Genomic DNA, 16,663 nt, shown 5'->3' with positions numbered 1-16,663 from the left:
CAACAACAACTAACATGCTTGAGATTAATAAAATTCCCATCTTTGATGGAGTTTAACTGCAAATTTGTCATGTGAAAGTTTCTGACAGCTGTTTTCAAGCAAAATCTGATAAAACAACATGGTGTGGACATAGTGAACATTGATTTTGAATATACAGTAACATTTCTATGACTATAGAGTACTTTTGAAACTGTCGATGACAAGTGTTTGTTGATTTAAGACTAATTAATTTTTTTAGCTAGTCATTACAGCACATGCATCAGAGTGGGTATGTTCCTGCTGATAAGGATTTGGCAAAAAGAGTATTGACAGTCTAACCCTGGTCAGTCATGTAACAACAACAACTAACATGCTTGAGATTAATAAAATACCCATCTTTGATGGAGTTTAACTGCAAATTTGTCATGTGAAAGTTTCTGACAGCTGTTTTTCAAGCAAAATCTGATAAAACAACATGGTGTGGACATAGTGAACATTGATTTTGAATATACAGTAACATTTCTATGACTATAGAGTACTTTTGAAACTGTCGATGACAAGTGTTTGTTGATTTAAGACTAATTTCTTTTTTAGCTAGGCATTACAGCACATACATCAGAGAGTGGGTATGTTCCTGCTGATAAGGATCTGGCAAAAGAGTATTGACACTGTCTGACCCTGTGGTCAGTCCTTTAACAACAACAACTAACATGCTTGAGATTAATAAAATACCCATCTTTGATGGAGTTTAACTGCAAATTTGTCATATGGATGGCTGAATGCCATTTTTGGGAGTGTTTTTTTGTTGCTGGAGGGAGTTAACAAAAAGAGAAATGTCATGTGTTTTATCAAGGGGATGAGAATCTCAAACATACCAGCAGGTTGTAGAGTCTGACCTCGATGTCAAAGGATAACGCCAGAGTCTTATATAATGAGAAGCCTGGACGTGGAACCAGGATGTTGTCCCCTGGATTACACAGGACACTGATAGCCAGGTCAATGGCCTGACTGCAGCCACTAGTCAAAATCACATCCTGCATAGGAGGTAGAAGCAATTTGCTCGTAGGACATCACATTACAGACCTATTAATATTGTATGTTGTTATCCTTGTCATCTTGCAGGAATTTTCAATAAGTCACGGGTGATTTACAATGCTGATATCTCACCTCTGCTTCTAGAGGAGCCTCAGCGCAGCCGTAGAAGCTGGCTACCACCTGTCGGCTCTTTAGGTAACCTGCCAGAAAAAAAAATAGAGAGATCTTAAGATACTGGTTTGACAAAGAAACAATAACAAGCAAAAGCAAATGAAAGAAAGAGATTGATGTTAACAATTTTAACAAAAGTATGTGCATACACTATTATGCAATCTAACATTTGTGTTCAAAACACCTTTAATTTTATTTTTTTACACATGACACAAGTTGGAATAATTTAGTGACAATTTGAATTATTCATACTATTTATTTCAGATTAATATTAAATACATCAATAATAGTTTCTGACCAGGTACAAAGATTACTCTTGAGTAATTGTGGGCAAATTTCCCTCTAATTTTCCATGTGTATGAATATTCACACAAATTCCCAGAGCAATCCTTGGACCATGGAGAGCAACATCCACAGACGTATATACAGTATGAATAGGCTAACCAGGCCACTTACTCGCCGTAGTGAGAAGTGAAGCCACTTGCAGCCATCTTGCGTCCATTGCCATTCGTTAAGCACACTTAACTTGAATACATTGATTTCTCTGTGGCATTTTCATGTTATTTTCTGTCCCCTCAGCAAAAATACAACTGTGTGTGGCATACAGTTGTATATATACATATACCATTTCATTGGAAAGAATACAATTTCAAATCCTCTCTTATCAGGTATATCTGCGAGTGCTGCGCAAAGATTCGTATGCATCATGTTGTCCGAACCATGAACAATGAAGTTAAAGCAAAGCCCATGGGGACAAAATTAGTTATGAAATGGAAACCTGATTCATGATACTGAGATAATATACTGTGAATGGTTGATGCAAACAGTAAAGTTCGTTCTCTGAGAGGCTCCATCCAGGTATACTGGTGTAAAACGCTCACTGATAACAGCTTTCAGTGGAAAAAAAAAAAAAATACAGAAATTGGCAACGCTTGAGCCATGAGGGGCCAATGATTAGTCCAGTCATAAATCCAGGGGTGCACAGAAAAAAGATTGGCGGGGTCCGCAAATAAGCACCACAGGTTTTTGTTTGGTGCTCATCATGGAAGACTTGCGGCACATCTGGGCAAGGTCTACATGAATATTTGGAGATATGCCATTTCTCTCAGGAAGCGATCCAGTGCCTAATCTTTTTTTGCACCACGGAACCGCGAGCTTTATATAGCATCAGCCTCGTAAAATAATGACCTAAGTCATTATTGTCATATTGTCACATGTCCTCAGGATGCTGGCCACTTTTGATAAAATTACAAAAATACATCCTTAGTTAAACAAATCCTTCAATTTTACCCATGAAATGAAATTGAAATTGTAATTGTCACAATCATTACACATAAAGTGGTAACATGTTTTTTTTTAAATCCAAACTTTGTGTGCAACCAAGACAAAAAGGAAAGGTGTCCCTCCTTGTGTAGCTTCTATTTGTGTGCTCTGGCTTTCTCCCACAGTTCAAAATGTGTATTTTAGTTAATTAAGGCTTTAACTTGCCTTTTGGTGTTAATGTGAAGCACTGTGAGTGGTCATAATTAGAATGTTTGTGGGTGTTTTATTAATTTTCAGACAATTAAAACTCACCAACAGAAGGAGCATAGCCATTGTATTGGTGTGAATCTATGGCATCTTTCATGGCTTGAAGCACCGCATCATCGGTAGGAAGATTTCCAAAGACGGTAGGATCCCCTAAGGAGCACATGTGCAAGTCAGCTTTGTGTTAACAAGTCAGACAGTGTCTTACTAAAAGAGGATACTATTTAAGATGTTGCCGAGGCATGCATTGTTCTCTCATGATGTCACACGTACTGTATGTTTCACTGTTTAAATTATGTTGCTTTGCTTTTCCGTGAATGGATTCTCAGAACTCTGATATCGCAAAGAACCTTCTCACCAATCGAAAGGGCAATCATGGCTTTATCTGGGTTTGGGAAGAGTTTCATCCCATCCACAATGGTCCTTATGGGATTAAGGGTGTTGTTAGCCATGAAGGAAGGCTTCACTTCCCATGTCTTCCTGCGGCGCTTGTCTTTGGCAGGATTAGAATTTCCATTGACACTGACATGGTGAATGGCCTTCCCATTGACTTCGTCCCAATTCAGGTGTTTGCCGTTGGTATTCTCATCCATCTGAACCAAGTACGACTTGGTATCATTCCTGGCACTGTTATGGAGAATGGTTTTGAAAACAATAAAATATAGGATCATTTGACACAGTTGAAAGAAAGTTGGCCTACGTCAATCTCTTAGAAACAATTTACTTGCTTTTCATACATGATATGACTATTATTTAATCAAAGATTGAAACATAGTAACATACCTGTTAACTCTGGGCTGTGCTGAATCTTACAAAAAGTTGTAATTTGCCCGTACATTTCGGTATATAATCTTACACAGTATGTATATCTAAATTTACACAGTATTTGTCCCTCAGCAGGGGGGGATGGCAGAAACAGAACGGATATTTCTATATTGAATCTTACACAGTGTTTATCGCGCAATGGTGGGGGGCGGGCTGCTAAATTTGCTCGTGAAAGTCGGCCAAAGTTTGCAGTCGAAATCGCTAACGGACGCTCCGGATTAGAGCCGAAAAGGGCAAGACGAGATCGGCCTAACAAAAAAAAAAAAAACGAGTTTTTTTTTTTCCCCGTACAAAAATTGTTATACGGCGTCCACAATTTGAAATGATCAAAACATGTATAAAATATGGGGAAAACGTACAGTTTGACAGGTATGTAGTAAAAATATACATACTCTACTTCATCAACCATGCATGCAATTACATGTGCCATTGTTATGGTCTTAATGTAATAATATTTACCCCTTGTATGGTGTTCGTATTTTGGTGGACCCACTAGAGTTTGGGGTTTTCAAAACAACACAATCAAATCATTTTCTGTTCAAATACTCAGCAGATGTTGGCTACATCCCAATTGCAAGTCACATGAACAGCAAACATTGTTAATATTTTCCTAATATTTACCTTTGTTAGATCACATTTATGAATTAATAATGTGCTACTCTTTTTTTTAAAAATGAAATGTAATAAAAAAAGAAAATCCCATAACAGTGTGTTATCACCATGAGGATAAGGTTTCTAATATGTCTTGGGTCTTTTTCTTTTTTTTTTCAAATAAAAACTGAACACGGGTCCCACAGACCTGTGAACACCATACAAGGGTTGATAATTAAAATATTATAAATATTTAAAATATTATAAATTCCTGAGTCATCCCAATAATTTGTATTTTGTTTTTGATTGCACGGCTCATACTGTTTTATTATTATTAATTGGTATCTATAATAGTAGATACAAGGATTCTTGCAATAAGGAATGCAGAGGGAATTGATTGGCCCATTTTATAGCAAGACTACCTTTCACTGAAGTAATAGCATGAAGATTTACTGAAATGTGTCAAAGTCTGAGTCATCAAGCAGACTGTAAATGTAGTAATGTGTAATTGACACAGTAACCAGCATTATCAAACTTTGAAAATCAATTTATAACACAACGCACACACAAGCTCAATTTAATATCCTCAGAACAAGAGGTGAATAAACCCTCCACAAAAGTCTTCTAAGTGCAAATATTCATATTTAATGCACTTTAAAAACATTTATTTGAAAGCAGATGGGCAAGGCATCATCCTCACATCATCACAATATAATAAATAATATACGTCATTTTTATTAACGAAACAAAATGCTAATCAAATATGAGGAAAATAATGATAGTCTTACCTCATGATAAACTCACTCTTATGTTTTCCAAAATCAGCTTTACTGTCAGTTAGGGATTCTTGCAATAATGAATACAGAGGGATTTGATTGGCCCATTTTATAGCAAGACTTCTGAAAATGGGTGTTGAACCCAGCCCATATTTCCATTGGTGGAGACTGAGAGGGTTGCGCTACTACACCCCCCTTACATCACTAACAAGAACCATACCACCTCGAATCCTCACCAGCACCTTATCGGCGAGAAGAGGGGGTGGATTCAACAGAGCAAATGCTTCCTGATGTTGCTTGCAAAAAGGGCACCAAGCAAGCACTCAGCGTCAAAACAGAAATGTGCAAAAAGTGTAGTTCACACAGAAGTGATGAATCCATATTTAGTTTACATTATATTTTATGATGTACATTGCCCACTTAAGCAAAACCAGTGACTGAGTACAGTAGATTGTCTTTTTATTTTAAACGTTCACAATATTTCAACTTAGTATTTTGTCACGTAACTAAATGATCAAATCAGTTTTACCTACCTATTATTTTGTTATTATTCTAGTTGTTTATAACAAAAACAAAAAAAGCAATTGGAAGATTGGGGGCAACACAAGGAGATCAGGAAAATGGATCAAAGTTATCGTTCAGAAATATGCGAGTAATATGTGAGTAATACTAATACTACCTTTTTGTGTTATTGCAGTAAAAACACCTAACATTGTCAAAAATCATTCCTCTATTTTACCTGACTAACTATTGAAAACTAAAATATGTAGAAGCACCTCCTTAACTGGAACATGGTGTTGAAATGTTTGTTAGTTAAATTCAAAGTTGAAACTCGACTCCCATGTCACACCTTACACTGCAAACAGCCTCAGGAACTTGAAGAGCTTTTCACATTTGGGGAGATGGGTCGTTTATGTTCAGCTCATAATTATACTCAACTTATTAAGCTAAATAATATGTTTTGTCCATCAGAATATGCACTCAAAAACGACTTAAGGTAATATTTGTGTGCCGTTTGTAATGTTAGTCTTCAAGTGTGATTACCTTAAAATATTAATGTGTTAAGTTAATTGTTAATTAATTAATTGTCTAGAGTAGCACCTTACCATAAATGTGTGTTCATAACAATTTGTTTGGCAGTAAATGGTAAATTGCATATTAAAACAGAAATGCATACATGTACTGTACCTTGGCATTGACTGTTTACCTTTTTACCTAATTCAAGTGCTGTGTTTGTTCTGAAATTATTTCACTTGAAAATTGAAACTGAATTGTACCCAGCTAACACAGTATTCACACTGAATAACTAAATATTTTTTTCCAAACTATAACTGTGTGATCAATAAAAGTAGCCATGGGTCAACAAATGTTATTTGACTTAGTACTTGCCACATGCCCCCAGAATGTCCAGTGACATTTTTAAATCAATATTATCAGTCAGAAAGAATTTGGACAAAACACACCAGTTGGCATGTCCTCCTGTGATTGTGTATCTTTTCCTTTCATGGTGAGTGGAAAATTAAACACTGAATATAATCCTCCAATAATAGGTTCCACATGCCAATGATATGCCAGGCCGGAAATACTATACTTTCCCTTTCGAAATGATACTTTGGCATAATATGATGGTGGGTGAATGGTAAGGGCAATTGCTTGAGAAGAATGATGCAATCTAGGGATGTAACAATTCACTCAAGCCCCGATTCGATTCGATTTTCAGTTCCCAATTTTCGATTCGATTCGATTTTTTTGAACTCGCTACCATGCTTGTCTCTGTGCGCTAGTGTGGTGTGCAGCCATCCACAAACGCAATACGCAATGATGTTTGGTGCAAGCGTGTCAAGTAGGGCTGCCACAAACTATTATATTGCTAGTCGACTAGTCACCCACAGTAGTTGTGAATAGTTGACTAATCGGTCGCGGCATAATCACATCAGGCTCTTATATGACCATCAGTAGCTTACAGATAGAATTCTTTAAGGTACAAAATGTAACTACCTTTAAATATTAAAATAATTTAACTTTTCTTGGATTTTCTCTGGGTACTCCGGTTTCCTCCCACATTCCAAAAACATGCGTGGTAGGTTAACTGAACATTCTAAATTGTCCCTAGGAGTGATTGTGAGTGCGGATGTTTGTCTCTGTGTGCCCTGCGATTGGCTGGCAACCAATTCAGGGTGTCCCCCGCCTACTGCCCGAAGACAGCTGGGATAGGCTCCAGCACGCCCGCGACCCTTGTGCGGATAAGCGGTATGGATAATGAATGAATGAATGAACTTTTCTTTTTTTGTTTAATGTAGAAGAGAATGAAACTATAGTGTTTATCTTCTCCTTCTCCACGTTTTGCTTGTGCGCGGGGCTGGAGATGTGGCCGGCGTAGTCAGTCAGGCTCACCAGCGACACCTTGCACACCCGGCACTCGTGGCAGCAATCCCACCCTTTGACTTTCTCCAACTCGCGGTGATGGAACATGCTTCTAATGTGCTCGTCCATCTCCTGTCAGGTTCATCAGATAGACATGTATGAAAACCACACAAAATAAGATGAAGACACTCTTTGAATTTTAAAGCTTGTAAGGAGAACGGTGAAGAACTGTACAATACAATTCTTTCAGGCGTTCTAAAAAAGTCTAGTAACAATTCCATACTGCTCTGTGAGCGCGGACATTTTCTTTTCTTCGAGAAAGCGAGCAAACCGGATGTATGGCACCGAAGATCGGAAATGATATCATCAAAAAACGGACGTGTGTCTCGCAGTAATACTTTTTCTCAACATAAATGAATCGTTAATTAACCATCCAAATCGACTAGTAATCACTTTAAAGCGGAAGTCAACCCAAACATATTTTTTTCAAGAATATTTTCCCAGCATGCCCACTAGTTGAAACACGGCATTCTGATTAGTTTTGTGTTTGTTGAAAATAAGTTAAGCAGCAAAATGCACTCATTTTTAGCCATCTCTGGGGCGGCCATTTTGTCTTCTGTCGACTGAAAATGACATCTCAACTGCTCACAACGACCAATCATGGCTCAGATTCAGAAAACAAGTCAGCTGTGATTCGTCGTGAGCAGTTGTGATGTCATTTTCAGTCGACAGAAGACAAAATAGCCGCCTCCAGAGATGGCTAAAAATGAGTGTATTTTGCTGCTTAACTTATATTCAACATACGCAAAATTAATCAGAATGCCGTGTTTCAACTAGTGGGCCTGCTGAGAACAGATTCTTGAAAAAAAATATGTTTGGGTTGACTTCCACTTTAAACAACATTAATGTTTTAACAGTATTCATTACAACCATGAATATATTTACATAGAAAAAGCCTTAAAGGCAACACACTCCCTGCCTGGCCTACTGAGGCCACTATACTCATCAAAATATTTTACACTCATTCCTTTTGCATGAGAAGAATAACTTTTGTGATTGGTCGGACAAAGGTTTTTGCATTGCCTTGGTCCCATGCCTTTACCTCAATCTTTCTTACTCGATTGTCTTTGCCTGCGAATGTAGCGGTGACTCTTGCCAGTGGCCAGCTGTTACGTGTGACTTGTTTGTCCTTAAGCAGAACTAGGTCATCCACCTATAGGTTTCTGCAAGATACAGTCCATTTCTGTCTTTGTTGCAATGTGGGCAAATACTCACGCCTCCAGTGTGTCTAGAACTAATTGGCAAGAGCCTGAAGCTGTCTCCATTGCTTGGTGTACAGGTCTTTGTCCATGAAGTCTCCAGCTGGGGGTAAAGGCAAGATTTCCGTGTAATGAGCATTGATGGAGATTGGATGAAGGGGTTCTCTGGATCAGATGAAATTGGGAGGAGTGCCCTTGCATTAATGATGGCTGTAATTTTTGCTATAGTGTGCATAACACTTTGTGAGTCAGTTGCACCTTGTTTTGTAGTAGCATAGAGTCCAAGATTCTACGGGCAATGCCGATCAAGCGCTCCCAAGATCCTCCCATGTGGGAGGCGTGTGGTGGATTGAACTCCCACCTACAATCCTTGTCAGTTAGGTATTTCTGCAGTGATGTGTCCATTCCTAGTTCCTTTGAAGTGCCAATGAAATTGCTGCCACGATCCGATAACAACTGTTTGGCAGGACCTCTTAGTGCAAAGAAGCGGCGGAGGGCGTTTATGCAGCTGGATGTGTCTAGAGACTTGATCACCTCAATATGTACGATGATTGAGCTCAGCTTGCCCGCCCCTGGTGCGCCTGAAAGGCCCAAAAATGTTGAGGCCATCATAAGTAAAAGGAGGACAAACTTGAAGGTGCTCCGGTGGTAGATCCGCCATGTGTTGGTGTTCTTGTCTATCACGTAGTTTGCGGCATGTTACACATTTGTGGATTACTGAATTGATTAGTCTTTTGCCACCCAAAAGCCAAAGTCCAGCAGCTCTAACTGCTTTTTCCGTCAGGTGACGGCCTTAGTGTCTCACTTGCTGGTGGTGGTAACGAGTGAGCAAAAGAGAAACATGACTGTCTTTAGGGAGAATGACTGTTTTTTTTTTCCAAGTTTTCAATCTCTGAATGTTTGAGTCGGCCTCCAACAGAAACAAGACCATCCTGTAAAATTGGGTTGAGTTTTTGTAAGGGCCTCTGTTTTAGAATTGACTTGCTGGTAATGATGATTCTTTTTCAAAGTGCGCCTTCTGTGTCTCTTTGAGGATGATGTTTTTTGCCTGAACCATCTCATCGGTTGCCCGAGGCAAGTGGCATTTCTGCCAGCCTTTACATTCACTGTTTAGGTTAGTGCTGTTGAAAGATTTTGCGACGTGGATAAGATTTGCTATTGCTCTGACCAAAGACTTAAAAATGGAAAAACGCTCAAAACGTTTACTGCTGAGGACTTGGATGTATGTGGCTTAAGTTTTGACCTCGGGCCGAAATTCAGAGTCTTGGTCTGGTTCAATTAAGTCAAACATTCCACTTACTTGTGTTGCCAGTGCAGGAGAATGGTGGATGAAGCCTGGTCCGGTGAACCACGTAGATTTTGTGAGTTGAGCTGCTGACAAGGACCTTGACGTATGGTCTGCTGGGTTCTCCTCAGTGCGCACAAAGTGCTATTGTCCGGGTTCTAACGACTGGTGAATACATTGTACTTGTTGTGGACATGTGTAGAACCTTTTTTGACACGTTACAGATATAGCCTAGCACAACCTTGCTGTCTGTAGAAGTGCACTGCATCAAAATGCAAGTCCAACTCATCCTGAATGAGATCAGCCATTTCTACTGCCAAAACTGCTGCACATACTTCAAGCCTGGGTATTGTAGGTTCTGACAGGGGAGCTAGCTTTGCCTTTCCCATCACGAATCCGACTTGAACTTTGCCATCTGTTTGTACTGCTTTTAAGTAGGCTGCAGCGCCGATTGCCTTAGTTGACACATCAGAAAACAAACAAAGCTCTTTGTTTCGATACCGATACCCCGCTTTACTGATTGAAGTGGATGTGTAGGTTCTAGGAACATTCAGTTTTTTCAAGTCCTGAAGGGAGTTTCTCCAAGTTTCCCATTTGATTTGTTTGTCCTCCGGAAGGGGTGTGTCCCAATCTGAATATTCTAAAGTGAACTCTCTGAAGAGCGCTCTTCCTTGAATTGTCACTGGTGCTAATAGGCCCAGGGGATCAAATATACTGTTAACAGGGACAGTACACCACACCGAGTGAATGGCTTATTAGTAGTAGCCATTGAGTAAGTGAATGTGTCTGTCTTAACTTCCCAAATAAGGCCAAGGCTTCGTTGTGATTGCATTTCTTCACCCCCTAAAGCCAATTCTTTAGTGAATGGTGCACAATCTTCAGGGCGAAAGGCCGACATCACTTGTGAGTTTGAAGCGAACTTATGCAGAGGTAGGTTGGATTCAGAAAGAGAGGTTTGTGTTCTTTGAAGCAAGTCTTTAGCTTCAGCAGAAGAGGACACAGTTATCAAGCATCCACATGAAAGTGCCTCGCCACAAATTTGACTGTATCAGCACCATTGTCCTTTGCACCTGCATTGATGGCTTTGTGTAGTCCGTAAACTGCCACGACAGGCGAAGGTGAGTTGCCAAATACATGGACTTTCTTGCGATAATCGATGATTCCTTGTAGGCTTGTCACAATACTAGAATTTCAACTTCGATACCGATACCCAGTTCGGTATCGATGCTCGATACCATTTCGATACCGATACCCAGTTCAGTATCGATACTCGATACCATTTCGATACCACATGGAACAAATTAAAACACAGGCTTTTTTTTTTTTTTTTTTAAATGTAAAACTTTTTTATCGTCCAAAACGTAAATGATCATTAATACAATCGTTTTTTTTAAGAGATGCAAAGAAAAAGTACAACTTCAGTATTTAATTTCGACAACCCTCTGTACAGTCAATGAGTGGAACACATTTTAAGTTGTCTGAGCCTGGGGTTGTGCAAAACAAAGGAAGAAGTAGTGGAAAGAACAAAACAAACTGTCAGGTTCACACCAAGTGAGACATTCATAAACAATGCACACAATGAGGAGAGAAGACACTCTACAACAATTGTTGCGGAGAGCTAGGACTGTCGGTAAATATAGGGAGATTCGCAGGAGCACCTCATCCAAACAGTCGCTCGAGTCAAAAGCGTGGCCGGACACGATGGTAGAGAACAATTGGCTTTAATCGCACTTCAATCCACTTCACAGAACACAAAAGCTCGCTCATCACGGCGCATACACACGACCGCAAAAACCGCACGAGTTCGCCGCTAATCGCTAACGGCTAAAGGACCACAGGCTCGATAGGACCCTTTTTCTGTCCAACAATATGCCCGACTTAAATCAACGAAAACAAAGAGGACCCATTAGCTGCCCGAAACATGCCTGGTGCTAAAGCACACAAATTAAAAAATAAGCAAACAATGCATGTGCAAACAAAGCAGTAATGAAGAATTTATAACAGCCGCCCCCAGAATAGCTCAGCTATTATGAAAAGGATACTAAATGTCCGAAGGTACTGCGGGAGTCTGGAATCGCTGGTAACTGAACCAGCCGTGCCACTGGCCGTAGGTAGGTCTTCTCTCCGATTCGAACCTCAGCAGACCGAACACGTCCATCAGCACTCTCCACCAACTTAACGACTCTTCCGATCGGCCACTGCGCTCGTGGAAACTGGGGATCGACGATCATCACAACTGCGTCCTGAACGATGTCATCAGTGGGGCACCGCCACTTCTGCCTGGCTTGCATCGAGGGTAGGTAGTGACGTATGAATTGGGTCCAAAAGTGGTCCACCATCATCTGACAGTGGCGCCATCGTCTCTTTGTGAGTGTGTCCGGAGCGTAGGATACTTGAGTGATTGTACTTCACGTTCCCAGACACCACCAAAATGGGGTGCTGCTGGCGAATTAAAGCGGAACTGAATCTGGTTCTTAGACAGTCTCTCCTGAAGCTCTGGGACCATAGATGCGAACGCCTCTTTGATTTCTCTCTCGGCCCCTCGGAAATTTGTCCCTCGGTCTGAGAGCATCTCAGCAGGAGTTCCTCTTCGAGCTATGAACCTTCTCAGTGCCAGAAGGAAACTGTCTGTGTCAAGGCCCACCAGCAGATCTAGGTGAACACGTGTTGTCAGGCACTTGAAGATCACTCCCCATCGCTTTTCACTTCGGCGACCAACTTTGACCAGGTAAGGGCCAAAACAGTCAACTCCTGTCGAGTAGAAAGGGGGCTTCAAGACCCTAAGGCGGGCTGGAGGAAGGTCTGCCATCATTGGGACTGACGGTTTTCCCCTCCATTTGGTGCACTCTGGGCAGGTTCGTTGATATTTTCTCACAGCCTGTCTCCCACGTAAAATCCAGTACTGCCGCCTGAGTTCGGCGAAGACTCTGGCTGCACCTGGGTGGAACAAATGAGCATCCGTGTCTTTGACGAGGAGTCTTGTAACAGCATGGCTGGGATCAAGCACGATTGGGTGAATGTCAGTAGGACCGGACTCGATATGCCTGAGTCATCCGCCAACTCGAATAAGACCGGATTCAGGGTCCAACTCTGGTGGTAGTGAGCTCAACCTGCTGCTGGGAGAGACAGGCTTACCCGATGTGAGGCGCTTGACGTCATCAGGGAAGCTCTCGGCTTGGCTGGACTTGAATAGGTGGACCTCTGCCTGGCGTGTAGTAGAAGAAGGGTCTGATGAATCTGCAGCCGCCCCGTGAAACAACTGTTGTGTGGCTTCCAACAAGTCAACCCAGGTGCTGAACTGTGCAATGTCAGGAACCATATCTGGAGGGCAGATCTGCACAAGGCCACAGAAAACGCTCTGCTTGAGCTCCAGGGAGTCGACAGGGTTAACTGAGTCTGGGGCTTGAGGCCAATTGCGTGGTGGAGAGCGAAGGAATGCAGGGCCTTGGATCCAACGGTTTGGCTTGACCAGCTCCATCAGGGTCTTACCCCTCGTCAAGTCGTCGGCCGGATTGTTCGTAGTGTTCACGTACCGCCAGGCGTGGGAAGCAGTCAGGTCTTGGATTTCGGAGACCCTGGTCCCAACAAATACCTTGAACCTGCAAGACTCAGATGTCAGCCAAGTCAGGACTGTAGTTGAATCGGTCCAGAGATAGGTCTCTTTGATGTGGATAGTGAGCTCTCGATGGATCAGTGAAGACAACTGAGCTCCTGTTAGTGCTGCGCAGAGCTCCAGACGTGGCATCGACTGTTGGCGCTTCGGGGCTACTCTAGACCTGGCCATGACGAAGGAGACATGGATTTGGTCGTTAATTGTTGTGGCAAGATAGGCGACTGAGCCATACGCCTGCTCCGAGGCATCACAGAAAACGTGGAGTGTATATTCCGTGGCATCAGTGGCGACTTCCAATGGAGCGTATGTTTGGGGAATGCACACCTTTGCCAGTTCAGGAAGCTCGACCAGGCTGCAATGATCTCAGAAGGTAGGTTTGGATCATCCCAGCTCCTCTTCTTCGACCACAATTTCTGAACAAGAACCTTTGCCGTTGTTGTGTAGGGAATGATGATGCCAAGGGGGTCGTATTGGCGGGCTAGCACTTTATAAACGTGTCGCATCGTGAGTGGGTGGCTCTCGGAAGGTTTGGCTCGGAACCCCAGTTGGTCAGTTGGACAATGCCACCGTAAGCCGAGTGCTGGCTCTTGAGAGTCAGGGCTCTTCTCTGCAAGCCACCGCTCTGTGCTCTCTGAGCGGGCCGAAGATGGTAAATGAGCCACAACTGCTGAAATGTTACTCGCCCATTGCCGAATCTCGAACCCACCTGAAGCGAGGACCTGCCGTAACTTGTCAATGAGAAGCTTTGCTGCCTCAGTTGTTGAGAGACTCTGCAGGCAGTTGTCCACATGAAGCACTGTTCGATGGACTGCAGAATGTCTTCATTACCTTCTATGTGGTCTTTAGCATGTCTTTGTAGTGCAAAGGTGGCGCAGCAGGGGCTGCTAGTCGTCCCAAATGGCAGGACATTCCACTGGTAGACATCAGGTGGCCGGTCACGTTGCAGATTCCTCCAAATGAATCTCAGAAGTGGCTGATCATCAGGCAGGAGGCGGACCTGGTGGAACATTGCTCGAATATCCCCGCTGATGGCCACCGCATACTGACGAAATCTCAGGAGGACACCGATGAGAGATGGACCGAGGGTGGGACCTTCCAGGAGCTGTTCATTGAGTGAGAGGCCATTGTGGATGAAGGAGCAGTCCCACACCAGACGGGTCTTGCCATTGTGGTGGACGAGATGATGAGGTATGAACCATGACTCATCAGATCGCTGAATCTCATCTTCACTGAGCTTGACAACATATGCTCCACTTATGAGTCTTTGAATCTCTGCCTCATATTGAGTAGCTAGAGATGGGTTTCTTTGTAGGCGTCGCTCAGTTCTCCGAAGGAGGGGCAATACTGCTTCGAGGGTGGTATTGAGTGACGGGGCACCTTTGACACGAAGTAGTGGTGTGGCGTAGCGAAGCATGTCACCCACCTTGACCCGTTCGGTGCGGGTTTCAAGGATGTTTAGGGCTTCCTGGTCCCTGCGGGATCGTGCTGCTAGCTTCTCGTTATGGAATGGGAGGACGTCTAGCTGCCAAAGGCGTTCAACATGTTGGTAGAGGTCATCTGATGCTGGCATGAGCGAGGTGAGATAACATGAAGCAACATTAGTAGACGCCAGAGTGTCCGGACCTTGTAGTGCCCACCCGAGGGCAGTATGGATTGCTGTCGGGCTGCCCTTTGGATCAAATCTCACCGGCCCTTTAGCGGTGATCAAATGTGTATAGTCCGCACCAATCAGTAGCAGTGGTTGCGCCCCGCTAAAGTCTGGGAGGGAGAGACCACGAAGATGGCGGTACCGTTTCTGTAGAAGAGCTTTGGGATAGGACTGATCCGCTAAAGCTAATTGGCCTGCTGTATAAGCATCTTCAATGAGGTAGTGCTCCTTTGAATGTGATAGTGGGGCTACATGGAATGAGACAGACTCACCAGTAAGGTGGACGACGTCTTGGCGAACTGTCCTTAAAGTGAGGGTCTCTGTTTGACCCTTGAGGCCTAGCCTCTGAGCAGCATCCTGTAGGATTATTGTTCGTTCAGCCCCATCATCCAGAATGGCATGTGTCTGCACCGATCTGCGTCCATTACTTATTGTGATGGGGACCACCTTAAGGTACACCTTCCTTCCCTGCTTGCCGTCGCCGAATGCTGCTTGGCCGCGTGGAGTGATGAGGTAAACACGTGAGTCCGACTTGGCCACATCGTGAAGAACACTTAGATGAATCTCTTGGCACTCTCTACATGGCTTCTTCAAGGTACAAGCCTCAGGTAGATGATTAGTCCTTCCACACTTACAACAGCGCTTACTACGTTCGAGCCACTTTTTGACTTCCTCTGTTGGGCGCTGTACGATGTCGGTGCACTGTGACAAATAGTGTTCAGTACTCTTGCAGAAGAGGCATAACTTCTTGGACTTTGGTGAACTGGTAGCAGAACGGTTCGCCTCTGTAGGATGACTGTCATCAGGTTTGGTGGTATCGGAGCCATGGTACACAGACACAGATTTTACTCGATGCTTGGAAGCGGGAGCGTATCTTTCCCTTTTGGATGCATGGGGCTCTCCGGGACGGTGGCGCTGTGCCATTTTAGCCGAAATCCTTTGCGCTTCTGCCTTGACTTTCAGCCAGTTGGAGAGGTCCCTGAGGTTGTAAGGGTTGAGTTGGTTTGTGTTGAGACAGCCTTGTGATTGGAGGTGCTCTACAAAACTGTCTCTCATGTGTTTTGGCAGCTTACTAAGCAGTCTGTCAACATGACCAGTCGACTTTGTTTCTGTCCCATCCGGTCCCTCCAATGATGTCAGCATTCCTACTAGCAAGTTAACGCTGAGGGAGAAGTTTTGGAAGCCTGTTACATCTCCTGATTTAACATCAGGGGAATTTAGAATTGCAGCGATCTCACTCTGTGCGAGTTGATGAGGTTGTCCATACTGGCGCTGTAATGCCTCCATCGCAGCAGTGTAAAGTTGGGCATAATGCCGGCAGGACTGAGCTATTAGCTTAGCTTCATCCAGGACCAAGTGCTCCATGAGTACACGGTACTTGTAGTGCTCTGAAAGCTCTGTATGGGGCTCAAGGAGGTGATCTAGCGCCATTTTGAGGTCTGTGAACTCCCTCTCGCTGTCACTAACTAACTTTGCAACTCGGGTACAGGAACAAGCTGCTTTGGCAGGAAGAAACTGCTTGAGGATTGCGGCATGGTGTGCTGTGGCACAGAGGTATTGTGCACTTGCGGAGCTGGATTGGCCATAATG

At 43.1% G+C, this 16,663-nt stretch overlaps 1 protein-coding gene across 1 annotated transcript in view; it reads right to left on the bottom strand.

Annotated features, from left to right (window-relative positions):
• Window positions 1-5,047, bottom strand: part of tat (tyrosine aminotransferase) — a 33,711-nt gene extending 28,664 nt beyond the window's left edge. Inside the window, exons 1-5 of the mRNA XM_086027243.1 lie at window positions 4,917-5,047; window positions 3,071-3,339; window positions 2,761-2,865; window positions 1,147-1,214; window positions 855-1,013 (exon numbers count right to left, since the gene is read on the bottom strand). Coding sequence (XP_085883369.1) covers window positions 855-1,013; window positions 1,147-1,214; window positions 2,761-2,865; window positions 3,071-3,339; window positions 4,917-4,921 — 606 coding nt within the window. The 5' untranslated portion in view covers window positions 4,922-5,047. The remainder of the gene's footprint in view (window positions 1-854; window positions 1,014-1,146; window positions 1,215-2,760; window positions 2,866-3,070; window positions 3,340-4,916) is intronic.
• Between the last annotated feature and the right edge of the window lie 11,616 nt (window positions 5,048-16,663).

This window comes from Filicampus tigris, chromosome 4 (assembly GCF_054856515.1).
Source record: "Filicampus tigris isolate MCC_2025a chromosome 4, RoL_Ftig_1.0, whole genome shotgun sequence".
NCBI classification, from domain to species: domain Eukaryota; kingdom Metazoa; phylum Chordata; class Actinopteri; order Syngnathiformes; family Syngnathidae; genus Filicampus; species Filicampus tigris.
The sequence above is the reverse complement of the archived record's forward strand: the minus strand, read 5'-3'. Positions and strand labels throughout refer to the sequence as shown.